Source organism: Paramormyrops kingsleyae, chromosome 1, assembly GCF_048594095.1.
Source record: "Paramormyrops kingsleyae isolate MSU_618 chromosome 1, PKINGS_0.4, whole genome shotgun sequence".
Classification (NCBI taxonomy): Eukaryota; Metazoa; Chordata; class Actinopteri; order Osteoglossiformes; family Mormyridae; genus Paramormyrops; species Paramormyrops kingsleyae.
Window position 1 is genome coordinate 2446444 of NC_132797.1, and position 27288 is coordinate 2473731.

Sequence of the window (27288 nt, forward strand, 5' to 3'; positions counted from 1 at the left end):
GGCCCGCAGCGAGCGGGAAGTCAACACATTTCAAGATTATATTTGAGAAGTATCTACTGAGCCTGGAATCTAGACAGTTTGTAGGGGTACACTGCCTATATTGAAGCTAAAAAATGAGAAAGCCAAACAAGGACATCAAAGAAGGCTTATGGTTAGCAGAACAGGAAGTGCCTGAAGATCTTCCCGTACATCCCATTCAGGAGATTGCCTATGAAAAGCTAATTCTGATGCCTTTTCATCAAAGCCCCCCTGACACCTGGACCTCCATACACCAGGGTTCCCCTGGGTCCCAAACCCCAATTTCACTCAAGTGACACTTACTGGACTCAGAGAAACAGAGGCGGCAGAAAGGTCAAAGGGAATACACAGTTTATTGTTTTTAACCATTATTACTATGCTTTTTTATGCCATTCCAAGTAAATGAGGCCAGGGAGCCTGAACTTAAAGTCAAGCAAATTAATACTGTTCATTCGGGAAAGTCGTCTCGGAGGCGGAGATGACAGACGAGGCGTTCGCACGGAGACGGCGGCGCGGGGGGATCCAGCGCCAAGCACCACTGCCAGCCACAACACAGCACAGTCGCCAAATAAAGGGCACCTCTGACTCATCGCTTTGTTTAGACATCTAGTCCGAAACTAATGAAGACTTAACCCCGTCCCTAACACATTATATACAATTAAACGTCGCTTCCTAAGTGGAGAGAAGGAAAAGACCAAATCTACAGTACAGTTTCATTGTATAAAAATATATATTACAAATTTGCAAAATATTTACAAGCACTACTGTCTGTAAACGTGTCTATAGATTCCTACAGGACCGACGTGTCACACACTTGTGAAAGGGGGACACTTTACACCTAGCAGTAGTAACATAAACAACAACGAACCGACCCTAAACATCGCCCTCTAGTTCAACAATTAAGACTTTGATAAATGTGTCATCAATCTCAAGAACAAATCAAACTGCAAACTTTGCTGCAATTCAGGAATTGTGAAGGAAGAGATGTGAGGATGAAGCACATTTTCTGGGTCTCAGTTCCAATTGGCTGCCCTCGTCTCCTCCAGACACTCTGGGAACAGCATGGGGGGGGGCGGGGCGGGGGCCTTCTTCGGAGTCTAGAAAAACATTCTAAAAGAAGAGAGGGTCACTTTAGTTCCTCATTCAGGAAGCCATTCCTTAGAAAAATGAATACAAATTAAGAAATTCCAAACGGCTGATGCTCATAATCATGGGGGGCGGGGGGGTGGTTTAAACATTTACTCAAGCCCAAAATTTGGTGAACAGATTAATATTTTAATAATTAATATTTTAGGCATACCACTACTAATGAGGGGCATATTGTGACACCCAACAGTTGGTGATCTGTATAAATTCGACATATCCTTATGCCTTATAAACATGTCGGACTTTAAACTGCAAAACAAAATAGTCGCATCGTGTGTACTCCGCTATTCGAATTTAATAAACACGAGGACATGCTAACTGTGTTCAGGCCCTTCCCTGCTCCGGAAGCTGTATATACAGCGCAGCTAATGCAGTGTGATGCAGTGAAGGAGGAGGCCACGCCCACCGCTGCTACTTAAACTCCCAGCAATGGCTTACCTCCGGTTCAGCCGCTTCTGTGGCAGCGTTCTGGGGAAACACAACAAAGAGGGAGCATGAAGGGACCATCGGATGCAAGACGAACATCATCGTGCAACCGGAACAGACGGCGGCATTTTGCTGATTAACAAGAGAACCTTCCTGTCAACAGGTCAAGAAAATCAAAAAGCTCTAGTGCTTCGGGAGGAGCCACAATAGCAAAAAGGTTGGTCTCGCCCATGGCAGGAAGAGAGGTTGACGGCCTGCTGTCGTCTAAACTGCCCTCCAGGATGGGGAGCCTCCACACAGACAGCCCCCTCTGTAGCGCTTCCATTGGGTCAGTGCCTCCTAAACTAGCCAGAATCTCCCTCCTGCTTATTCATCCCCATGTGATTATGTTTAGCAGACCATCCTGGCTGGTGCTCTCCGGTAACACGCCTACATCACATGAGCTCATTCCGCTAACCAATCTACAGGTTCTAACATGCAAATGTAGGAGGAACATGGTGCCAAGATCATGAACGGCCTGAGCATGAGCCCAAGACCTCCTCCCCAGCAGGAGAGACCTCCTCCCCAGCAGGAGAGACCTCCTCCCCAGCAGGAGTGGCCTGATCAGGCTGTGGAATGGAAGAACATGGTCTGCTAGGGAAAGCTGGAGAGAGATAGTGGTGTGTGACAAAGAGCCTCCCCCTCTCACACAGGGACACTGTTCCTGTTCCGGACACTGAACCATCCAAAACTGTGGCACACATGGTTTTGCCACATTACTCCCACAGATTACGTCGCTTTCCCATTACGACCTTCGCATGGACATTTTCTCAATTTGCTTCCACTCTGCTAGAGGGCCCCCAAAGGCACAGTCCTCCCACTCAGACCTACAGCGCTGCTCTTTTAGGAACTTCCCAAATCACCAGGATGCAGAAACAAACCAAACCAGCCGGGCCCAACATGCAAGTATAAAGGTGCCCAGTGCATTTATCAAGTCCAGCAGAACCTACACTGAGGGCACGTACAAGAATGAGCTTCATCTCTGTCATAGTTAGAGATCCCAACGTCATAATGAAGAAAAGCACACGAAGACGGCAGCCAAAGGCGCATCACTCATCAATCTGAAGTCAAATTGTTTGTCAAGTAAAGGTCATCCAGGGCTCACCGGAGCCCAGGAATGCTGGGAGAGCTGGGATGGGCTCCGCGTCACAGGCGGGCACTAGCAGGGAGTCTGAGGTGTGTTATTCATTAGCTGCTGTTCTGTATTAGCCAGACCTCACCGGGAAGCGGCGGGACACAGCAAAGGTCATGGGGGGGGGGGGGGGGGGGGGGGACTGTTTTCATTGGCCTCCTGCTCCAGAAAGATCCGCCTGCAGGTGACAAAGGCCCAGATTCAGCCCACACAACTCTCCTTGGGTGCAGGGGCGGGGGGGGGGCATCCGACGTCAGCATAGGAAAGGAGGGCAGAGGACTTAACTGGCCCATTAACGCTGTGAGGAGCGGCAGTCAGATACACACACCTACCTACCCAGCAGGGGCACGGCCGTCCTCATAGCACTTCTATTACTAGACTAACAGAAGGGCCAATAGAGACATTCCTCACACATGCCAGCAAAGGACTGGAGGCTGTGTACTGGGAATACTGGGCATGAAAAGAATTCTGACTCTTGACCTTAGCAGAGAGCAGTAATAGGAAAGTTTGGGAAGCGTGAGCAGCCCGACGATGCCCATCAAGTACTGGCTGGTTCACCATCGGGGCATTCAGCCACAGCCCAGGAGCTGCAGAGAACCTCACCAGTTTTGGTCCCTTCCCCATGCTCCGCCCCCCCCCCCCACGTCGGTCCTGGCAAAATGCAGCCTCACTGCACATGCGCTCAGGCGGCCGGCACTCACCTATAGATGTTGGGGTCCAGCAGCACGGCCGTGTCGTGTGGAAGCTGAGATAAGTGCACCACCTTCGTCTTCAGCTGCGGCCTGTCAGTCTCACTCACCCACACGTCTGGCAAACTAAAGGGAGAGGGAGAGAATCATGGCATGGTCAGACCAGAGCCTCTCGGACGCCCGAAAGTATGTCACGGATCCTGCTGGCCAAGTCTGACCCGGACACAGAGAAAGTTGCCCGCTTTGGGCACACATGCGTTAGGGTTTATATGTGTACGATGGTGACTGCGAATCATGTGAGCAGCACCCCCCACTGGTAAATCCCTGTCACAGAGAGCCCCCAGGTACTGTCTACAGATCTTAAAGTACAAATTAAGCTACCATTCCCTGGGGGGGTGGGGGACTTGGGGGGTGGGGGGGGGACAGTGTAAAACAGTGTCTGTCCAAGAGGGAGATCGACAAGTAAACATTTAATTCCTGTTCCTGCACAGCCAGCGGAGAAAATCAAAATAATCCATGGAGAAAGTATCTCTAAGTGCAGGGAGCGCAGAGGCAGTGGGTGGCCCATCTCAGCATGACAATGTGCAGGAGCAAAACACACACAGGGCCTGTGGAGACAGGGTAAGGTGAGGAGACTAAACAGAGGCAGCACTGGAGAGAAGGAGTCCGGACTCACACCTCCACTCACAGGGAAAAAAGAATGATGATTTACAGCAGGCCAAACCAGGGTCTGAGCGCGAACACGGCGTAGACGACGACCGAGTCTGGTCACGTTCCAAAAACAACGCCGAGCGACGTCAAGACACATGCGTCCGCACAAAAGCTGGCGTGTTCAGTCGTAGGAAAAGCGGACAGACTCCAGGCCAGGACACGCTTGGGGGTGAGCGCTGTGCACCGGCCAGAACGCGGACAGGCTAACAGAACAGCGCCACACCTGGGTGGAATGACGTACTCAAACAAGAGAAGGCTAACCTAAGAGAACCAGGAGAGGCATAAAATAAACAGCCCCCCAGGAACTGAAGAACCCCCTGGGGGCTGCAATAACTGCACACAAATCAGACCTTCTCAGGACTTGCCATAACAACTGTGCTATCGACTAATGACCCACTGAAACAAGATCTTCTGGTATAAAGGATGCGCGTGCATGTGTGTTTGCACGGACTGATGAGAATTAAACCATGTGCAGGCAGGGGGAGGAACTTCTGAAGGAGCATCGTACCCAACACCAGCTGAGGAATGATCCTTGCAGGAGGGAGATTCTGTCCTTGGGTTCTGCCTCTTAGTGCGATACATTCAACAGACTGGCTGTGAGGGGCCACAGGCCCAGCCCGCCACTACAAGCCACAGTGCTGTTTGGCTGGATTTTTTCTCTGACCCATTTATAAAATTATATTAAAAATGAAGTCTCCAGAGAGAAAAACCTTTCCACATTATTGTCGAGCACACTTCCTGCATTCCTCTGGCTCGGATCGACGGTTGACAAGGGCTGTAATCCCAGGAAGCGCTACACCAAAGGAAGAATCCCCTTGCCTGTCCAACACCACTAGGGGAACCAACACAAACCAGCTCATTTGAAAATCAATCAATTCTAATTAAGGCAATGAGGGTCGGATTGCTAAAGCAGTCTGTCCGTCAGCAGGCCTGCCCATCCAAACTGTAAGACTGGTTTACGGAACAGCTTCTGCAGAGTGTCAGTGGGATCACCATTCTGCCTTCACATCCAATTAGAAACCATTTAAATCTATACTAATAATTAAATAGCCCATATGTCTGTCTTAATCACATGAACAGTATCTACCTTCTTAAATTACCGTATAACCATGAGGGCACTGCAGTTTTCACACAAGTCCGTGTTGACGTTAATGTATTTGCTCTTTATACAAACACCTTGAGTCACCTTTCTTAGGAAGGTTATGGCCTGAAATCTGCAGTCTAATTCCTCCTACAGTACAGACTTGCTGTGGTGGTGGGACTGCATTAATCACATGACTGATATCACACTGCTTGCCTCCTCAAAGCTGGTTGTATGAGCAATCAACACGTACTGCTTTGTTTCACAAATGGGTGTTGCTCCGTGACACCAGGGCTGGTACAGTGCTGCCCATCGTCAGGCTCTCAGCCCTGTCTGCTTCCGGGACCGACTGATCCAGCTCTTGATCCTCACTTATACGTCACTTTGGACAAACATGTCTACTAAATGAGTAAATGTAATATAAATCCGGCATTCACCTTAAGTGGGACTCTTCTCGTGGGAAAATATCGCAGGATCCTCTTGCAGAGTAATTTCATGTTAAATCAACCTCAGCTACCACATCAGAATCAAAAATCAGCGTAAAATTTTGAACCAGCAGGCTTAAAGAATGTCACCCAGACATTTCCTAAAAATGAACGATTCTGGACTGAAATGTGAATGTTCAATCTGAAGAGGACGTTCTGCAGATGTTCACCAGCACGGTACCGAAGCCCCTCTACCTCAGTGCCGCACAGCCTCCCCAGGTGACGTCAAAAGGGCTCTAGAATTCCAGCCGCCCGCGGCTCCAACGTCAGCCAGCGGTGTCGGGTTCCGCATCCAGCTGACGACTGAAGACGAGCAAACCTCATTTTCCTCTGTCTCGAATGACTGAGCACCATCAGGGTCATCCTGCCTGCCTCAAGGGGCCTGCAGCACAGTGCATGAAGCAGCTAGCTATCTTCTCATGCTGCTTTATGACTAGGAAGGCCAGTTGGCTAAAGGGACAGAGAGAAAGAGAGAGAGACAGAGAGAGGGAGACAGAGAGAGGGAGAGGGAGACAGACGGAGAGGGAGACAGAGACAGACGGAGAGGGAGACAGAGACAGACGGAGAGGGAGACAGAGACAGACGGAGAGGGAGACAGAGACAGACGGAGAGGGAGACAGAGACAGAGAGAGAGAGGGAGACAGAGAAAGAGAGGGAGACAGAGAAAGAGAGGGAGACAGAGAAAGAGAGGGAGACAGAGAAAGAGAGGGAGACAGAGAAAGAGAGGGAGACAGAGAAAGAGAGAGGGAGACGGAGACAGAGAGAGGGAGACAGAGACAGAAAGAGGGAGACAGAGACAGAAAGAGGGAGACAGAGACAGAAAGAGGGAGACAGAGACAAAGAGAGAGAGACGGAGAAAGAGACAGACAGAGTGCCTGTCCATCTATCCATCAATGAAACAGGCCTCATTGCTACCCCCCCCCCCCCAAAGGGAAAAAAAAAAACAGGGAGCTGCCATCATGTGGACACAAGCTGACAAAGGCTCAGACTAATCACTGCTACCTCTGCGTGACCTTTGCCGTTCACTTCAATAAGACCAAAGTTTAGCATGCAGAGTTGAATCAGGTGTGGCACAAAACACAAAACAGCAGCACCCCCCCCTGAAGGGTCTGGCCGCCTGACGAGAGGCAGTATCCGCATTTATCCTGTTTCCAGGTTGCTGAAATTACACTTAACTATCAAATTTACTCTGCTGCCTCTACAGGGGACACGCTGGTATCATCTGCTGGGATCATCTGCTAAGCCCCCCACCCTGCGCCACCCCCCGGCCCCCACTACCAGCCTCATTAAAAAAATTTAAAAAAACCACAAGGACCAATCCGTCTCAGCTATATGTGTATATGGTCGTATATGAGGCCATAGAAGTCATGTGATCAACGTTACACGCTGCCCCACCATCACAGAGTCTCAAAGAAAACCAAAGATGTGGAAATTTAATTCACACAGATGCCTGAGTAACTGCGTTACTTTGCTGCCAAGTAATTAAAAACACACACACACACACACACACACACACACACACACACACACAAAATGAAAAATATTAAAAAAAGGTCTGCACTGGGAGTATAATCCGGGATGTGCCATGCTAAATATTTCGGATGTCCCCCCCATGCCCATTCACTCCCCCTTGCGCCTCCCACGATCAGAAGCTGGAAAGGGGTGTGGCCTCACCAGCCTCTACGTTGCCTCAGTCACCAGAACTGACCAATCGTGTGCTGAAAATTTTAACAGACTAATCAGACCATTTGTTCAAAATACAGCAGGACTTAGAGGACCTGCGCTGAAATACACATCATCTCCTTAAACTGAAAGTGAAACTTCGAAATGTAAACCAGCAGCCCTAACTTTGTGGAGAGGTGACAGGGCGTACGGAGATGGACAAACAGGCTGCAAACTGCACAAAACCACACACCTGAACCACTACCGTTCATGAACGAGCAGTAATGTCAGTGATGAGGTCACCATCTCGCGACTAACGCAGGGTAAACAGCGCCGACGCCGGTAGGGGGCGCGGCCAGTGTAGGCGGGCAGTACTCACATGTCTTCTGGAGTCCAATGAAGGAGGACCTTGACCTTCCCAGAATCCTCCTTTCGCCTCGCTATTACCTGGGAGAGAGAGGGGGTTCAATCAAAGCCATTTCCCAGGATGCATAACAGAATGACAGACACACTTCAGCTTCTCTATTTGACACCTAATATATTTAGTAGTCAGTTTTATCCAAAGCAACACACAATCGAGAAAGCAGGGTCACTAGCACTTAAGGGCCTCACTCAGGGGCCCAATAGTGACATCATTCTACCGACCCCGTGATTCAAACCGGTGACCTTCCGATGACAGGCACAGCACCCTAGCCCAGGAGACACACGCCAATCCACATCACATGTGAGAGTCCAGAGCCCGACCCATTAAGCGCACAGGTGGGATATACCCCAGCCACTCTTTATAGCCAGGGCCCGGTCCGCACGGCACACGGGGTTTCTGATAAGAGCGCCGACGTGAGGGGGAACAGCAGACCCGGCAAGGAAAAGCGCCACATAAACCAGTGCCGAAGCCGCAGGCCAAGCAAGTGCAGACATGTTAGGAGAACATCTCCCAAAGGGCGAGATCCTACACCAGCAGCTTAAAGAATGTGCTTCACATTTTACATTTACATTTATTTGGCAGATGCTGTTAATCCCAAAAGACACTTTCTTTTGAGAAAGCAGCGTCAGACAGTTCCTGGAGCAACTGCGGATTAAGGGCCTCGCTCAGGAGCCCAATGGTGACATCACTCTGATGAGTCTGGGACTTGAACCCATGACCTTCTGACACTGTGCTCTAACCCAAACACAGCCCCCGTTTTATGTTCGGATATTATCAAGGTTTATCATTAAAAGTAGGGATGTACTGATTGCAATTTTCTTGGCCAATCCCGATTACCGATTTTTTGGTATGTGCGATTGGCCGACACCAATTTTTCCAATACTGATTTTTGCCCCGAGAACAGCAAATACATACAAAAATCACATTTTCTTCACCTCAAAACTTTATTTTCATAAACTCTTATTAAACTTTACAATTTCAAATAAATTAAACTAAAACAAACTACAACTAAAGTAGTGGACACCCCTGGCTTATACCAACGAACGACAGCACAGACTGCTGGCTTATACCAGCACAGACTGCTGGCTTATACCAACGAAAGACAGCACAGACTGCTGGCTCCTAGATGGCTTCCAACATGCTTTTCTTTGCTAGCTTCTACAAACTCAGCGTGTTCACTGGGGTGATGTGTTTTTAAATGTCTAATTAAATTTGCTGTGTTAAATGTCTTTGTGTTGGTTTCCCCAGGGTGTACCTGGCCCTTACACTTGCTGCAGATAGCGAATTTTGATTTATTGTGCATGCGCAAGATCGGTTCGTAATCGGAAATACGTGAGACTGATCGGCCGACCACCGATCAGGCCGATCAGGCTGAAAATTGGCCCATTCCGATCACTGGCCGATTGATCTGTTCCCTAATTCAAAGTGTAACAACACAACCCAGACCTGAACTGCTTGTGTCAGCCATGTTCGGTGGAGCCCGGAGGACCCGCCTGAGGTAAGCGCTACCCATCTGGACACAAGGCAGACACCCAGCCAGGCTGTCCTAACACACAATGGAAGGCACACACAAGCCAGCCGTGACGGAGCACAGTGTATCCCTCTCTGGGCCGTTCCATTCTTACTGGGTGAAATGGTTTGACACCACTGGACCACCGCTTACTGGAAAAACAGTCATTTCGGGGGCCGCGTTTCCTGCTGTTTCAACTCACAGCACAGGCGATAAAGCAGAAATCCTCTTTCACTGAAAAGAGGTGGGGGGGAGGGGGAGCAAATCCCACGTCAGAGTTTTATTTTAACGCACCTATTTATACTGCAGCCGCGCCAAAGCTCGCGAAGCATGCTTCTTACGCACATGAACTATAAAAATAAAACTCACTCAGGAGACTTAAAAGGCATTCATGAAAAGTGGCTGAAGGACAGTAATCTGTTTGGTGATGAGGGGGGAGTGAGGAGCTTTCAGCTGGGGAAAGTTATTTCATCTGAACATGAAAAACAATCACTTTCTATTGCAGTCCAGCTGCAGCTGAGATGATCAATGCACTGCAGGCTGGGGGCAAATTGGGAGAAATTTGGGGAAACCATGTCGCAAGTGGGAGATGGGCCCAAGCTGCTCGGGTGCCTCTCATTGGCTGGAGAACCCAGACCAACGTCAGGCTGGTTCTCACTGGAGCTCTGCACACCGCTGGCCCCGCCCCCTGCTCCCACCCAGCCACTCACTGATGTCTGACCCAAACATGGCAGCTTCCTGGCCGCCTCTGCAGAACCCTTTAAACACACAGGGCCCGCCATCAGTGGGCCATCAGCAGTTTGTACTCGGGTACCAGTGCAGTGGTGTGGAGGCTCTCTCCACGGCTGCACTACCAGCAGCCCTGCTGGCGTCTCCCTGGGAAACCGTGATACGGGCCACAATTAGCGAGGCTCGTGCGCGCATGGGGCTGGGGGGCGGGGGGGGGCCAGGAGGAGCCGGGAGATAGAGTGGTTTTCCACATTAGTGCTCTGACGTCTGTCCAGCTAACCAGTTTTTTTTTCTTTTTTTAATAAAAGCCACAGCACACGACTTTGCAGCTGCTGCCTGAACAGGAACGCAGCAACACTTGGGGTGTGCTGAACAGAGCTGCTCGAAAGGGGGGGGGACTGCATTAACCCCCCCCTCACACTTAGTCTGGCCCAAACTTAACTCACGCGGCCCAGCCACACTCCCCTCATGCCCCTTGGAGGAGTCCTGCCCTGCCCCCACACTCCTGTTTGTTATGCTACCGGCAGAGGAACTCCAGTTATTTGCGGGGGGGGGGATGTTCTCCGTAATTAAGGGACCTGAGGGCTTGGCACACCAAAGGGGGCCACGATGGCGCCACAGCGCCACCAACAGACAATGGGCTGCATCTCTAAGGGACGGGAGAGGACTGCAAACAGCATGGAGTGTTTTACACACAAGGCAACCTGGGCCAGTTCAACATGCTGGAAATAACAATAACGGGCAACCAGAATGCAGCCAGCAAGGCAGCTTTCAGAGCACCTGAGCCCTAACAGCAAGTCGGAAGCGTGCGATGTGTTTAACCAGCACGACGACAGTGATCTGCATGCCCCGAAGCCAACCAGGCCCAGCCAATGAGAGAGCCTGATGGGGGGGGGGGTGTTTGTTGATGAAAGAAGTTTCAGATCAGAGAAGCGCAGACAAGAGAAAGAGCAGCATGTCTAATTTAGAAGCCCCTGACTTTGACGTGCCAGAGGTGAGCAATGACGCACTTTGGAAGTAAAACAAAAACATTTAAATCGGCACTCGGCTCGGACGTCTAGAGGAGCCCGCGAGCAGTGTCTGTGCTGCAGCCCGGGCTTCCTTCACCTGCGTGTGGAGGACGTGCTCCCCTGGTCTATTTTACCCACCACCTCCTGCTGGTGAAGAGAGCCTCGGAAGTTGGGCTAAGTTTTTGCCTGCAGTTCAATCAATGCCACCCAGGCTCCTCCTGCTCATCTCCATCATGCCCGGACTGACACCATCCTGCCTGTGTTTGTCTCCTGATTCTCCCAGGAATCTCTCAAGCGGCGGGAGAGGCCCAGTGCAGCTTCGGCGACATACCTCGACCCGCCACACCACTAACACACAGGGCCTCCATGTCTAAAACATGCTGGTCTGCTGGGCTAGCTGGCCAGTACTGCTAACATGCTAATGCGCGAGTCACACAGGCCCACAGCAGCCTGCCCAGGTAAATGCCCCCCCCCCTTCCACGTGAGGCGGATCATCCTTTCGAAACCCAGCTGCACATCATCTCTGCATATTTCACTTGACGTGCACTGACAGACAAAAACAGGGTCTCTCTCAACAGAACAGAGCTCTTCGCAGATGAATCCCAGCATGAATTTGACATGCCTATGCAGCAGCCTCTGAGAAGGCTGTGTACATGCTCGTTTACCATACTGCGAGACAAAGCCCCACTATTACATCACAGAAATCAAAGATCTGTCATTCTGCCTCATAACCATCGCTACGGTCCTGCAGAAATAATCGGAGCTCTCTGCACAGGTACAAGAAGGCCCTCTTAAGTCCTGCCAAACTCAAGAAAAACACTCTGGTAGCTTTTAACATTCTAGACCAACAGAAAGTAAACTCACTACAGTTCTCAAACACGGGCAGGTAACCACAATGTAAAATGTAAAGTTAGAAAGGCATCAACACTAATGCGCTGATCATGCACACAACATGATGGGGATATGTCCAGAATCCGGTAACACTAGTCTTAGCAGGGACACAAAGCAGACTTAAAGCAGAAAGATGGATGACCTGTTCTTCTTCCTCAACAATAGAAAAAGAAATCTTCTACTTTAAAACACTCACAAGGGACCACACTGCCCTCTAATGTACAACCAAGTGAACTGCAGGAACTGAATGCAGAATGTATTCCATTTATACCAGGCTTAAAAAAAATTGGCAAGGACTAATTGGAGAATAAGAACATAAGAAATTTACAAACGAGAGGAGGCCTTTTGGCCCATCAAGCTCGTTTGGGGAGAACTTAGCTAATATCTCAGAGTTGTTAAAATCTTATCTAGCTCTGATTTAAAGGAACCCCGGGTTTTAGCTTCCGCTACACTAGCAGGAAGACTATTCCATACTCTAACTACACGCTGTGTAAAGAAGTGCTTCCTCAAGTTCGTTTTAAAATGTTCTCCCGCTATGCTGGTCTCTCTTTTAAATTAAGAAAGAAACTACCTTACAATGAAAGTATGCATCCATTGGACAGGGACTATGAGAAGCTGGATATTTATGAATGAGGTGTGACAGGCCATGGATAATGCAATCTCACGGGTCCATGTGAGTCCATGCACAAAACCCCTCCAGAGTGGCTTTAAAATGCCCCCCCCCCTCCCAAAAATGATGCCTTCAGCACTAATCAGAGTGCTCTCATTCAGAAACGCGGCTGTACAGTGGATTAGGCTTTTAGATTACGGCGGGGGTGGGAACCCACATGTTGTACACTCAAGATAGAGCACTTTACATATTAAAGAAGTCATCCAAAAAAAAATCCAAAACACTGCCCCCATCTCCAAAAAAAAAACCACCCAGCAAACATTATGAATGGTGCTGCAGCGCCATTAATAAAACTAACTCTGCTGCCACCTGCAGGCTGGACTGGGAACACAGTGATTCTCCTCCAAATCACTGACCCTCACCCTCCAAGTGCCTCAGCTCACAGGCAGATAAACAGATGAGGGTGACGACAGACGGCTGTAGCAGGTTAGTTTCAATTGCTATAGCAAGATGAGCAGAAGACAGAAACATTCACTGCAAACATTTTCAGATACAGCCATTCAGAAAAAAAGGGCACGTCTCCAGACTGCGGGGAGCCCCCCCAAGGGGCCCAGCACCTCACCGTGCTGTGAAAGACCACGCTGTGACCGCTGCCCAGGCTCTCGATGTGCGTGGCCAGGTTCAGGCAGATGGCTCGGTGCCTAATGGCGTCCATGGTCTGGGCGTCGAAGAAGTCATGTGGTCGTGCTGTGGGGGGGGGGGGGGTAGAGGGGCCATCATCACACACAGGAACATGCCTCCTCAAAGCCCCAGATGGAGCTATAGCAGAGACGCGGAGACGCAGACAGCACACCTCACGCACACCCTCAGCACGGGAGAGAGCTGACAGACCATCAGACACACAGGGACGCACACGGGGCCTGACAGGACAGGCGGCTTTACAGAGATGGCAGGCAGAAAACCAACCACTCGGCCAGGCTACAAAGGGTCATGTGACAGACAGCCATGTCACACACGGGGAGGGCAAGGACGGCAGATATGGAGGATGACATCGCCGTCTTCCGCAGGCCCAATGCAACAGCCAAGACAGGCTGCGGAGCTCAGCCCAGAGGACAGTGGGACACCTCAGGGCAAAAGTGCATGTGCTTGAGGAAAGTACTTCAAAAGATATGGTTAAATCTCACAAAAGGGGAGGGGCTGAAACTATGGAGCACCCAATCGGCATGACAGCGATAGCGGCGGTAAAAGCGGCTGCGTACGCAGGGAGCGTCGGCGCTTGTTCCTCAGCTTCTTCCTCTTGTTGATGCCCGCTTTGGAGGGCGACTCCTCCTTGCCCTTGGGCTGGCTGGACACCTTGGAGGAGTTCTGTTGGCTGAAGTGGGTGGGTACGTGGCGCGCCAGCCCCCCCTGGGAGGCGAAGCTGGCATTGCAGCCGCCGACCACGCACTGTGGGGGGAGGGGAGGGAGACTGGGGGTCAGGAGTCAATCCCGCACCAACAGACGGGGGCGTGAGTATCAGCATGACACAGTGAGGAGCTGCACTGACACCGAGGCCACGCGAGGGAACCCCAAGAGCGCGGGGGGGGACACGGACGGCGTACCTTAAAGGGCTTGTCGCCGCTGTGTGTCAGCATGTGCCGCTGGAGCCAGCTCTGGCTGGTGGAGGGAGTGTTGTACACCTTGCAGCCCTTCCAGAGGCAAACGAAGACCTGGGGAAGAGACAGAGTCAGGCGGGCAGGTTCGTGAAAATCCTCCTGACAGCAGCAAAATGCTTCAAACAGACCCCCCCCCCCCCCCCCCTCCCCTATAGCAACAGGGATACTCAGCTGGCATCTTCAAAGCAAACCTCTACAATGAGGACACACACTTTCTGCTGCAGTCAATACTCAAACACTAGTAACAAACTGCAAACTTACTCATGCCAGACACTAGTTTAATGCTACGAATGCAAGAGACTTGCTCCTTCTTCCTAAGGGTAACCCAAAGGTTACAGGGAGTTTAGCTGCTTAGACAAGAAAAATGCCCCCACTAATGACTGGCGAAAGGAACATGCAGGCTCTCTCTACACTCCAGGGTCCTCAGGAACACGGAGACGGGGGAAAGCGAGTGTGTGACAGACACATGAAGAGGGAAGGGGGCGAGCAGGACTGACCCCCCCACGCTGGCCATCGACGTGCACACCACGGATGTGCTCTGCCAGGTCGGGGCTGGAGCTGAAGCAGGCGGGGCAGCGGTCCCAGCAGCAGGCATAGGCCACACCCTTAGTGGAGGAGGGGGCGGTCCCGCCCTGGCCGTTCATCATGGCCGGCGTGGATCGTCCGCTGGACGCCGTGCTGTCCATGTCCATCAGGGTGCTGCTGATGCTGCCCAGGGGGGGGGGGGGGGGGGGGGGGGAGAGGAACAGAGCTGCGTGAGACGACTGTCACACCCTCCCTAACCCACTCTACACCAAGGCAGCCTGTGAGCCAGAAAATACGCCCACACCCTGCAAATGAGCCAGTTTGGAAGCCGCAGACATATCAATGAGCCAGAAAGAAGTCCAGCTTCCTCAAGCAGCATGAGGCTTTGTGCTGTGGGATTATTCAGCATTGCTCTGAATGTGCCCCCTCTGCTTATGTCCCCATGGATGACAGTCACACTCAGACACGCCATAGCATCACACCAGCTTTCATTACTGCACCTGACGGTTCTATCACCAAACCACAGAAGCCACTGTGGAGCCGAAGCCAAGACCAAACCCCAGAGTATAATTTTCAGCCACTACTTCCTTTGCTGCCTTGTTTCCCCACATCACAGGAAATGTACGGCCCAAAGCATGTAACTAGGTACCACTATGTTTCTGAAGAACAAAGAAATAGAAGTTTGTATATTTCAAAAGAACTCTCTAAAACACGATACAAACAATTTCTGAGCTTAAACGTACTAATTAGTTTCTGGACATGCATCTTTTCTTGAGAAGTACATAACAAACTGACAGTCTACCTGCCAACCTGGCACCTTGCTACTGAGTCAGTAGTACTGACACACCTAATGAGTTTCACTGATGAAGATCAGAGGCAATACTGATAGTAGGAACCCTGGAGAATGATTGTTATATAGAATTTTCCTAAAATACTGGAAGATCCAGAAAGTTTCCAGATTTTAGCTTGAAGATATGAGCGTTTCTGGCAAATGTCAGTCGTTACTTTCCTATAGATATTTGTACAGCCCACTTCAAAGTCAGAAAACCTCTTTAAAATATTGTGCTGGTCTCATCAAACATCCATAACAATATTTAGCCGTGTTCCATGAATGGCTTTGAGCCAGTGTATGCTTGAAGCTGAAGTCATTCAAGCTAGTAAACCGGAGAATTATACAATTACCATTTTGTCATATTTTATGGCACGCAGTTAGCATTACTGCCTGCAACTCCTTTTAGAAGAGTAGACCGAACCAGATTGGAGGCATTGTCCCGCTTATCCACAGACTTGAAAGCCTCTTGCAAGTTGCACACAATTTTACCAGCCTCAGGATTGGTAACAAGACCTGCTGTTTGAAAGTGTTTTTTAGTGTTTGGAGATGCCGAACTGATCATCTTTGAAACAGTCTTTGACCTTGTCCCTGGGGACATTTTGTTCAAATTGCTGAACACTCCATGTTGAAGAGGCCATTTGTATGAACGAGATGAAAACTGATTTGGTACAGGCAGAGGTTGTTGGGGTGTGCTTTGGGTTTCACCAGTAGGGGACAGTCCACTTGGAAATGGCATCGATTGATCGTTAGCTGTCATGATCGATACAGATTCACTGGTCAAAATTTCAGGCCCAGCATTTTGGGGGAACCCATTTGACGGCACCGGTTGATTGTCCAGTGGCTGTTCACTTATATCGATTCCTTTCTCAAACCAGTAGGCCTTCTTTTTTCTTTCCCGGTCTTTTTTCCGAATAGCCTGCTTCTTTTGCCAACTTTGCTCTTTTCTATGCTTTGAATGCCATCGTTTGTATTGTTTGTTTAATGCTTGCTTTCCCTCGGGTGACTTGCGTTTCTTTTCTCGCAGCGCATTAATTCGAAGCCGTTCACTTTCTAAGTGTTCTTTTCGTTCTGCTACTGACATTGCCTGCTTCTGCCCCTGTCTCTGGAGACGCTTCCGTGCTGCCGGGATCATTGGTTCCTTTTTTTTCCTTGACCTTTCCCTCAGTCTGAGCTTTTGCAGCCCTTAATTTCACCCTCAGACCATACTTTTTTGGTGCCATGGTGCTGAAAAAATAAACAAATAGTATGAACATCTTCAAGGCAAGAGTAGAATCAAAGGCATGAGTACAATTAGTGCCCTTTTTAGTTTGGAATTTGTCTGCCCCTTTTTCAGCGTAGTTCTACCGCTCTTGAAATACTCACTGACTTTGTCTGAAAATGCTACATGCAACTGTAGGGCTTTGTGTACATTGCAACACATCATGCAAACGTGGCCGAGGCTTGTGGTTCAATTACCTTATAAGTGACTCAAACATTGCTCTGGCACAAAAATGACCTTTTCAGAAAGTTAGATGTAAACATTTGTGATGCTTTTCTATAGTCACAGGGTCATTTTAACACAAATTTTGTTGACACCTTGATTGGTATAAAAAACAATAGACCTTGATTATCAAGGTCATGGATAGATGGCAGCACTACCTTGAGACCCTCATGTGGTGACCCCTAACACCAAAGACAGTAACTTAATTGATTATGGATGTGGAAGAACCATGTATATTGGTCAAACTAACCCCTTGCAGCTGTTAAAAAAATGTGACGTACAGCCGGAGAAATTGGTTTATGCCTATTTCACATATTTTTCCAAACTTGTAATTAAAACTCAGGTGATATGTAACCTTTGGTATAATCAATACTAGGCATAAGTAAAATTAGATTTTGAACACTTACCAGACCAGAGAGACATTGAAACATAAAACGTGACGTACATGACCAGCCATTTTTCAGTTAGGCGTTGAAGAAAAACTTCTGCCCTCGGTACATTGATTGTTGTATCCATAAAAAAGGTACAGGCACATGGTCTATTTCCAATTAAAACAAGTACCCGAGTGCTTACCTGTTCTAAACCAATATGCCAGGAAATAAGATCACTGTTAATGAAGGAAAAACCTGGAAATCAATTAGTGTAACCTTATTGGCTAGTATATTTCTACTTGATTGACAAAAGCAAGAAAATTGCCAAATTTCAAACACACATATATCTGAAGGAATTAAGATGAAAAAGGACTGTCTTTTGATGACTAGAGTAAAATTAGCCAGAAACACTGAAATTCCAGGCACAATATCTTGGCTCTCCTTGATCAGAACATGAGAAAAGTATACATTTTAAGATTCAGTATCATGTTTTCTAAAACCTCAAAGTAATTACAACAGTGTTTAATCATTTAGAAAGGAACTGCAGCTTGAAAGCTAGAACCAACCCCTCAAAATACTGGTGGTACCTAGTTACATGCTTTTAGCCGTGTGTTCTGCATGCGATCAACTGACCCGTCCACCGGATCGGGACAACGGCCTGGCATCCGCCTGAACAAACCTGCGAACAATATTTTCTAAATCATTAGGAATGAAGAATCGACCTGGAAGCCCTATATTCTGACAGCCCAGACAACAGGAGAGAGGGAGACAGTCAGCGGCACCAGGAGAGCATGGGAGACAGAAGCAAGCAGCACAGCGTCACAGCAGAGGCCTCTGTCCTCCCTCCACAAGAGGCATCAGTCCTCACATCCAGAGCAAAACACAGCAGCCAGCTTTCAAAATTGCCCCTACAGCTGGGCGGACCCACCCAGGCAGCCAATCAGGAAGCGGCAGCGCTTGCGACCAGACAGCGGCCTGCAGCACTTAGCCGACACCGTAAATAGACTTTCTCCAGTCTTACAAGACCCAGTTTTGCGATGTGCATAAGGGGGGTGATGGGGGTCTGCTGGGACTCCCAATGGGAAGAGGCCGGAAGGCAAGGCCAGCTGCGTTAAACTGCGAGCTGCCCAGATCTCTGCTTGGGCACAGTCACGCGCTTCCCTGGGGAAAAGAGGGGCCTGTTCACTTCTGAGCCTGTTAGTCACGTAAGCAGGAGGGCACTATGCGAGTCCTGCGAGGGGCAAGCCGTCCATGACAGAGACGCTGAACGCGGCTCTGAATCAGCTACTCATCTGAGCTACCAGTTTAAGTGTCAAATTAAATTAATAAAAAAAACGCTAACTTGTATTTCTGCTGATGGGTGGCACAACAGAGAGCCGATCATTCTGAATCGAGATTATTTTGCTCAATTTTTCTGCCACCAAGGTTCCCAGATGCTGCTGCCCAGCGGGGAGGGGGGGGAACGAGCAGCCCTACAGCTTCAGGTCGGAACATTAAAAGATGCATCTCTCTTGGTGGTCTCAAGCATCTGTGTGGTGTTTCAGAGGAACAACAAGTTCCACTGCCCATACAGCCAGATCACCCAGATATGATTTTTAAAGTGAGCCTCTCATGGGAAATGTTTGTCATGGCTCATAAAAACCGGCGATTATTACACTACGTTTCCACTATCACACAAGGGCATGGAGCATTTCAAAACCCACTCATGAAAACTGGAAAGAACAGTGACAAGTAAATTGAAGAAATGGGACTTTTACCCACTACGAAAATCTAAAACTGAGGTGGCAGAGGCTTCAAAAAGAAAAAAGAAAGAAAAAGAAAAAAAAACTGCTGAGCTAAAATAATATCAGGGCTGAGAGGTGATTCAGCTCGACTAGGAAAGTACCTCCAGATGACATGGAGCAAACCTTTACCAAAACCAAAAACATCTTCATGAGGTTTCTGTCATCTTCTCGTCCTCATTGCCCATCCCCATGAACACTCCCACTTTATGAAGCAGACAAGGGTATGAACCGCGCACGCACACACACACACACACACGCACACAGACTTCTAAAAAACAATGAGCCAAAAGCCTGATTCCATTTGGCCTTACAGTGTTGGAGGCCACTGTAGTCAAACACTAACTGTAAGCACTGGGTGACAAGGAGGCTCCACTTACACTGAAACTGATCTGCACCATCGCCCAAGCTGGTCCGACCCCCAGAGTCCAGTTCGTTTGAATAGCGTGATGGGTCTGTAACATGCATGGGTGCGGTACGCTTAACCATACCCTGACCCACTTGGAGAGGTGGGCCAGAGCACGATCAGTCAGACTTGGGCCCAGTACGGATGAAGTGTGATTGCTAACCATGCTCAGGTACAGAACACAGTGATGCATGGAAACATGTACACTATACATGAACCAGAAGGAATGAATCAGGCAGGCTGTACAGACCGGGGCTTTTTTTTTCCATGTAAAACTGCAGTGGCAATGATTAGTGTGTAAAGAGATCACTGGGGGCTCGGGGAGAAGGGGGTCAGAATGGATACGATTCGCTACACGGATTTTGGGAGGGCTCTGTGCTGAAGGAAGGAAAAAAAACACATGGAAACAAAACTGTCAAACGTACTTCTTCCATGATCAAACTCATCACCATTACACTCTACTGTAAAAAAAAACGTGAACAGTATAAGTGCCTACGAAGGTTACAGCTTTTTTTGCTTTCTTCTGTTCATCTGCTCAATGTACAAAAAAAAATCCCATGCAGCGCATGCAATTCTGACATAGGATATAATCTGCAATTGCAGTTCCTGCAATGATTCAGATATATTTAGTCTGTGGTTCTGATTCAGTGATTACCAATACATTGCATAAGTATTGGCTGTAATAGTGTAATTAGTACCAGTACTAAAAAGCGTACCATGGTACCACATTTATAAAGCCGTTTGGTATTACATCTTTAGTACCGGTATTTCCGTGCAACACTAGTTCTGCACTAACAGATATTTGGTAAAAAGTGGGACTGTTTTCTTATTGGTGCACCATGAGTAAATAAAAATTACTGCTTTGCATACTTGAGAAGTCTGTGTGTCTCATTGTGCAAAAAATGACTCCAAATTAGCCACAAAATAAGGACATTAATGATGAATTCCATTCTGCTGTGAAATTATAACGCTCTGGCACGGTACAAAACAACTAGGCTAAGTGAGAGTGTGAGTGCCCACTTACAGGGAGGGGAGGGCCCCAAACAGCCACTGTCAGTCTCACTCTCGCCTGGGCAAACATACCCGGGGTGTGAAGCCTGTTCAAGAGGAATGAGGATTGCCGCAAAGACACAGTGCAGTGACACACTTAGTCAAACTGGTTAAGAACACCGATGACATCACACTGAAAGCTGGAGCGCGCGCACGCGCACACACACACACACACACACACACATGGCCCTGGGTCAATTACTCCTCTAAAAAAGTGCAGAGATTCAATATACAAACCGGGGGAAAATCAATGTCACATCCTGAACGCATTCCACACAAGAGCTCTTAGCGCCGCCCCCCCCCCACCCACTAAACAAGGAACGGGGGCCCAACACATTAAAGACATTAAATGTCTCTTTCCTTTTGACACAAATTGCCCCCTAAGGACAGTTAATGAGTATGACAACAGCAGTGGAAGAAGGCTGCTTTTCCACTGACGCTAGTGGGGTTTCCCGCAAGCGTCAGGCCCGACTGAGCCACAGCTCACCCTCCTGACGGCTCTGAAGGAGTAGCCCCCTGGAGGCGAGATGATGCCTGCCCCCCCTCCCAGACCCCGGGAGACCGGGCCTTTGGCTGTTACAGCAGGCCCACGGTTCAAAAAGCCGCTCTACAGAGTCATCTGCCTTAAAAGGGATGTTTGCAAAGAGAGCTGCTGAACCTAAACCACAATGAAGAAAAAATATATAATGCATAGAAGTCAGGCCAAACTGATCACTGACTAAATTAATATCTAATGGGGGGGGGGTGCTTCACTTGTCTGACAGGGTTTGCACTGAAAAAACACTGAAGCCATTTTATTCAGCTCAAAACTACAGCATGAGGCTTATCTTATACCTTGTACACGACTGGGGGGGGGGGGGGGGGGGGGAAGAGAAGCAAAGATCCTGGGGACATAATGAATGAGGCTTCACGCTGCCCGATGGCCATTTGCTGTCTCTCTCTAGGCACATGCAGACATGGAGCTGCACTGCAGACTGCCGCTTTCGATACCACACCGGTGTATCAGGGGTCTTTCCAAGTGGGGTATCAATTTCACTCCAAAAAAAGCATGTGGGCTTCCGACACAACACTGAGCGGTCATATCTTTAAGCATCTTACAAACGTAAGCAAACTTAGTAGATAAAATCTCAAGTGTAACACGCCGACATTCATTTGTATTAAACATAACGTCAGATTTTATCATAAATCAGTTGGGTTCCCTTCAGGAACGCTGTTCTGTGAGCCACACAGAAGCACGCCAGGGCACCCGCGGTCTACTGGCCCCTGAGGAGCAGACTACAGTCGCCTGGTGGTGTTGTGGGTGCATGCAGTCAAGCTTGCCTCCACTGAGGACTGATGTCGTCCTTCCTTCAACTTGTCACAGCTTTAAGACGTTGGCGTTAATGTGTACCAAAAAAAAAAAAACTTTCAAAAGAACTTTCAACATCTTTCAGTGGAAAAGACGTTCCTAGAACATCTTTGGTGTTACTTAAATAGAAAGAAGAAGAATCCATTCTATTTAAAAATAATTAATATCTTGGAATATCTTTTGGTGGTACCTAAATAGAACAGATAAAGATCAAATCATTTAACTGTCACAGTTGCTCTTGATTCCAATATTCAGATCTCACTCTTCTTGGTAGGAACATCTGTTCTTTAGTCATTTCTTCAAATCTATGCTTAAGAGAAATGTTTTGCCTTCTTTCAAAAACAGCATCATTAAATCAGTTCACTGTGCATGATTTTTTTTTCTCTACAATATACATAAAAAAAAAACTTTAAAGTACAGGCATCGCAACTGTAAGGATAAATCATTCTAATAATCTTTTTAAATCATCCAAACCACAATATAATTAAGGTTAACCGCTTCATAACCATATGATTTTCACAACAATATGTTTACAACATTGGAGATGCTGTGTTTTAAAATCACTTTCTTGTCCTGATCTTTATATAATTATGTTACTACTGCTAAAGTTAAAATACCACAAAACTGTACATTTTTCAAGGAGAAAGCCTGCTATCACTCTGATTAAGATGCGCTATTTGGGAGGAAAGTCACAGTGAGACCACAGTGAAACACAATGGATATTCAGCTGTGGGATAAGGCAGAAGAGCCTTGTGGCCAGACTCGAGTCCAGGTTCTCAGCCACACGGCAGCTGCCATGCGTCTGACGCCAGCCCCTGCATGCCCCTCCTGCTTCCCCGGCGAGCCAGCAACAAGCGGGTGAGACATAAGGGCAATGCCAAGGAAAAGTGCATTCATTCATTCTGCAAAGTGTCATTCATATGTACTTACAAGGTTGAATAGCTGCTTCACACATGAATGAATGTTTGAGTTCACGTTTGAGTCATTGCAAGAATCACCCCACCACCAGTTTTCTTTGTACACCTTATAAATTTCTTTAAATGCACACACAATCTCTTACACATTACTGCAATACTATACTTAAAAGCACAACTTTAACCTGCACGCGGGATACATTTCATGGTCTAAGCAGTATATACAATATAGTCGTAACAATGTTCCATAATATCAGCCAGAAAGCCAGTTAAACAACAAAACTGGTAGGAGGGCAGCTTCCCGTAGCCCATTTGACACCAAACCGTAATTGGGGCCAAAGCAGGTCGCAACTTACAACTGAGGGCTGTGTGCTTATACTGACGAGATAACTATGCAATAACAACCAGATCATAGAAGTACTAACATTAAAAAACATCACTGAAAGGTGAGAAGGTGAGACCTGCTTGTAACACGCTGGATCTACCGTCCACGTCCGTCCGCCCGGGCGCTGTCAGACCTGCCGGTGAGCCGAGGCTCTTTGGGGCTTCCTGCGCTCTCATTCAGACCGGGGGTCGAGGCGCTGACCTCTCCCTCCATTTGTCATGTTAAACTGGTGACAGTGATGAAAAGCCGGGACCCCCCCCACCTCCCCCGTGGTGACACGACGAGACTGGGGGGCCCACCGGCGAGCGGAGCGACCCTAGCAACTGGGGATATGGCGGTTCCCCGCACTGACCTGTCCTCGGAGTCCATGCGGCTGAGAGGCTCCCCGTCCGATGATGACATCTCCACGCTGGCTCGCCTCTTGTCACCGCCAGCACGGTGGCTCCCTCCCCCGGCGCTTTTCCCCGCCGTATCGTCGCCTTTGCCCTTAACGCGGTCGCCCGGCGAGGACTCGCTCTCATCTCTTTGTTCCCTCTTCGGCTCCTTCTCCGTCCCGTCCCCGGCGTCGCTGCAGCTAGCCGGACTCTGCTGCTCCGGGCTCTCCCCGGCTCCCGTGAGCTCGCACACCATTTCCTCCTCTTCCTCCTCCTCGTCGTCGTCGCCGGCTCCCATCGCTCTGACTGCGGCTACCACCTCGCCGGCGTCGGGCGCGACCAAAGCCCGGTCGTCCCTTCCCTCGGAGTCTTTCTCGACATCTCCTTCCATTTTTACAGCTTCACTGTCACCAGACCCTCGCTCTGTGTCCCGCAAGCCCCCCTTCTCTTCCTGGGCCTCCATTTTCAGCGGCGTCTCGTCACGGGTACTCGGCTGCGGAGAGCCCTGTCGGACACTATCGGTCGCAATGGCAGCCATCTTTGAGCGTCCTGTGGCTCGCGGAGCTCTTTCAGACACACGCGCACGAACCGCCCCCCACCCCACGCGGGTTCGCACGCCGACGCGGTGGAGGGGAGGGGAGGGGTCGAGCCTGGCCGTGACGTAGTGTCCCTGTCGTGTCGAACGCATGCACGTGTCCTGGGAGGCGGCAGCAAGGCGGTCGCTTTGAAATCGCAAAGTATTTTTATAGATACGAATCGTTGTCTACGTCGAGACCATAAAGCATCATGGATGTACTTTAAGCGCTGAAACTAAAGCGAATTTTCGTTTTCCACGACAATCATGACACGTAACTATATGTTGTAAAAAAATAGCGCGCACTATACACACAACATTCCTTTAAATCCTGTCACCGAGCGTGATCAAACCCAAGTCGTATTAATCATACGCGTGGTTATGCAGGTGATGATGGTTGTGCGCTGAAAAACACTCAAACAGCGAAACCATTGCAGTACTCATTCCCCTCAGCTCTGTACGTGCCTGTAATCACGTTGTTTCAGCGTGATGCACCAATGCATTGTGGTCCTTGAAGTCCACCATCACAGACTGGGAAACTAGGAGGCACATTTCGTTCTCTAGACCCAGGTTGCGGGTCATTTCTTAGTCAAAATGAACCTTACACATTTCAGTTACTTTTAATTAATAATCAATAAATAATTATGTTCCACAGGACTTTCCGTAATGAACTAATGGAATCTATGTGGAATTAGGCTACCTAACATCTGACAAATATGGGATGTCCAGATAGGATTTCTACAGTCAGCAATGTGCCATGCATAGATATTTAAAATATATCAACATAATTTTAGAAAATTAAGCTTCCGAACTGGCTCCAAATGGACCCAGTGATGTTTTATGTTTAAACGCGGCCTAACGCAGCGTTAAGAAGCCGCTTTCAAAGAGCACTGTACTCAGAAAACAAACAGCAGAGGGCGCTGTAACTCCTGCATCAAGACCCTCCTGTTTATGACGACCAATTTTCGTTCGTGATACTAATTACATAATTTAATAATTACATATTTAGGGTGCTAAATATGCTGAACATGCAGAACGCAGGTATAGATTAAAGTAATTTGAAAACAAAACAACAAAAATTCTTCATGCCTTTACCATATTACAGCCTCTCTGTTTCTTTGCCTGTGATAGGTCGGCTCACATCCAGGGTTGTTCCCTGCCTTGCGCCTGTAGTCTGCAGGATAGGCTCTGGACCCCCTGCGACTGTGGATAACCAGTTACAGACAATGGATGGATGGATTTTTTTCCCAATTGGAGCAATCATATAGTTTTGCCTAAAAACCACTCAAATTTTGTAATCGGAGTCTATAGAAGTCTTTCAGCCCAGAGCTCATGTCTATAGGAGCCAGACTTCCCACTGGGTTGTTCAGCTTTTGGTTTCTATGGTTTCTCGACTGCTATTTTCTGAGGCAGAGGGCACATTCAAAGCCCCAGGCTCCAGTAAGAGTAATGTGGAGCAGACAGTGCAACAAGGTAAAAACATATATTTTAATGACAGCTATTAACAGAAGAGTGACAGTCTCGTAGTGTGATTCAAAGGCCTAATGACAGCAAAGGAGAAGTCACTGCTCAAGGTAATTTCGAGGAAATTTCAGTAGAACTGTTTGAGCCAACCTTATCTACACAGACCACAGCATATTTTAAAGTCAAATAAAAGGTACTATCCATAAAGAATATGTAGTTATCCTTATGTATAACTTGTCTGTAGTTTTGCCTGTGGGATTAAAATATTCCTTGAACATTATTTGAATGCACATTTGCTTACAAATACAATTCCTTTTCCATTTTTAGCCCTGGTCTCTTCTGGACTCTTCTGGACTGAAGCAATAAGGGAGTGTTTGTTTTTAATTAATTGTTTACATTCATCAAGTAAATCCAAGTGGGCTTCAGTACGATACCATCCATATACAGGTATAGAGCGGCCAAGTGGGCTTTATTATGATACCACCCATGTACAGGTATAGAGCGGCCAAGTTGGCTTTATTATGATACCTCCCATGTACAGGTATAGAGCGGCCAAGTGGGCTTTATTATGATACCGCCCATGTACAGGTATAGAGCGGCCAAGTGGGCTTTATTATGATACCTCCCATGTACAGGTATAGAGCGGCCAAGTGGGCTTTATTATGATACCGCCCATGTACAGGTATAGAGCGGCCAAGTGGGCTTTATTATGATACCGCCCATGTACAGGTATAGAGCGGCCAAGTTGGCTTTATTATGATACCTCCCATGTACAGGTATAGAGCGGCCAAGTGGGCTTTATTATGATACCGCCCATGTACAGGTATAGAGCGGCCAAGTGGGCTTTATTATGATACCTCCCATGTACAGGTATAGAGCGGCCAAGTGGGCTTTATTATGATACCGCCCATGTACTGGGTGGCATGAAATAACTTTTCCCCCAGGACCACAGTGTGACATACAGACACTGAGGGCTTCACAGTGCTTCAAAGTGCAAAAACACAGGACAGGGTGATGCAGGGGGGCTGCACACAGGGGCTTATATACACAGTGCCTCAAAAGTTGTATGTGAACAATAAAAAATTATGTAGAAGCAAAAACACTAGAAGAGTATCAGATGACTGACAGTAATAAATAAATAATAATAAGGTAAAGTGACAGGTGTATGGGGGAGGCGTGGGTGGTGGGGGGGGGGGGGGTGTTGAGTGCTGAGTGCTGAACAGTGCCCAGCAGTTATGCAAAGTCTTCCTATGTCAGTTAGTGCTTAGAATGAGAACATAAGGAAACTAAATCTTCTACCAATTATGTGCCTCGTTGCACAGACATTTTTTTTTGCACCAAATTCCTGATATGGAGTAGACTTTCCTAACAAGAAATGCACATTTTAAAACAGTCTAGGACAGAACAAATAATCAAACAAAGAGACACAAACATCTTTATAAGATGCAAAAATATACAATTTTTATGACTGTTTTTAGAAATTAGTTTTAAAACGTCATTTTCAAACAAAGACCTCTGTAGCGGCTTACGATAAAATCTGAATGACATCGAGTAAGAGTTTTCGGC

The 27288-nt window shown here is 48.2% G+C and overlaps 1 protein-coding gene across 2 annotated transcripts; it reads right to left on the reverse strand.

The window, feature by feature from the left end:
* Positions 1-352: 352 nt before the first annotated feature.
* aebp2 (AE binding protein 2) lies at positions 353-24727 on the reverse strand. 2 transcript variants are annotated; one of them, XM_072715147.1, is made up of 9 exons: positions 23663-24727; positions 14716-14917; positions 14165-14272; positions 13823-14009; positions 13186-13310; positions 7769-7836; positions 3463-3576; positions 1603-1632; positions 353-1128 (listed from the first exon to the last, which is right to left on the reverse strand). In XM_072715147.1, the coding sequence occupies exons 1-9, from the start codon at positions 24370-24372 to the stop codon at positions 1116-1118; spliced, it is 1557 nt and encodes a 518-aa protein (XP_072571248.1). In that variant the 5' UTR covers positions 24373-24727; the 3' UTR covers positions 353-1115. The 2 variants fall into 2 exon arrangements, with proteins under 2 accessions (XP_072571248.1, XP_072571226.1); XM_072715125.1 differs by having other exon boundaries at positions 14716-14926; positions 23663-24726.
* Between the last annotated feature and the right edge of the window lie 2561 nt (positions 24728-27288).

Excerpts from the sequence above, each read along its gene's own strand:
- aebp2 (XM_072715125.1), bottom strand. The coding sequence starts at position 24,372 with ATGCGTTCGACACGACAGGGACACTACGTCACGGCCAGGCTCGACCCC. Across the intron at positions 13,311-13,822 it reads CAAGCGCCGACGCTCCCTGC|CACGACCACATGACTTCTTC; the intron begins GTACGCAGCCGC and ends CCCCCCCCACAG. Across the intron at positions 3,577-7,768 it reads CATTGGACTCCAGAAGACAT|TTTGCCAGACGTGTGGGTGA; the intron begins GTGAGTACTGCC and ends CTCTCCCTTTAG.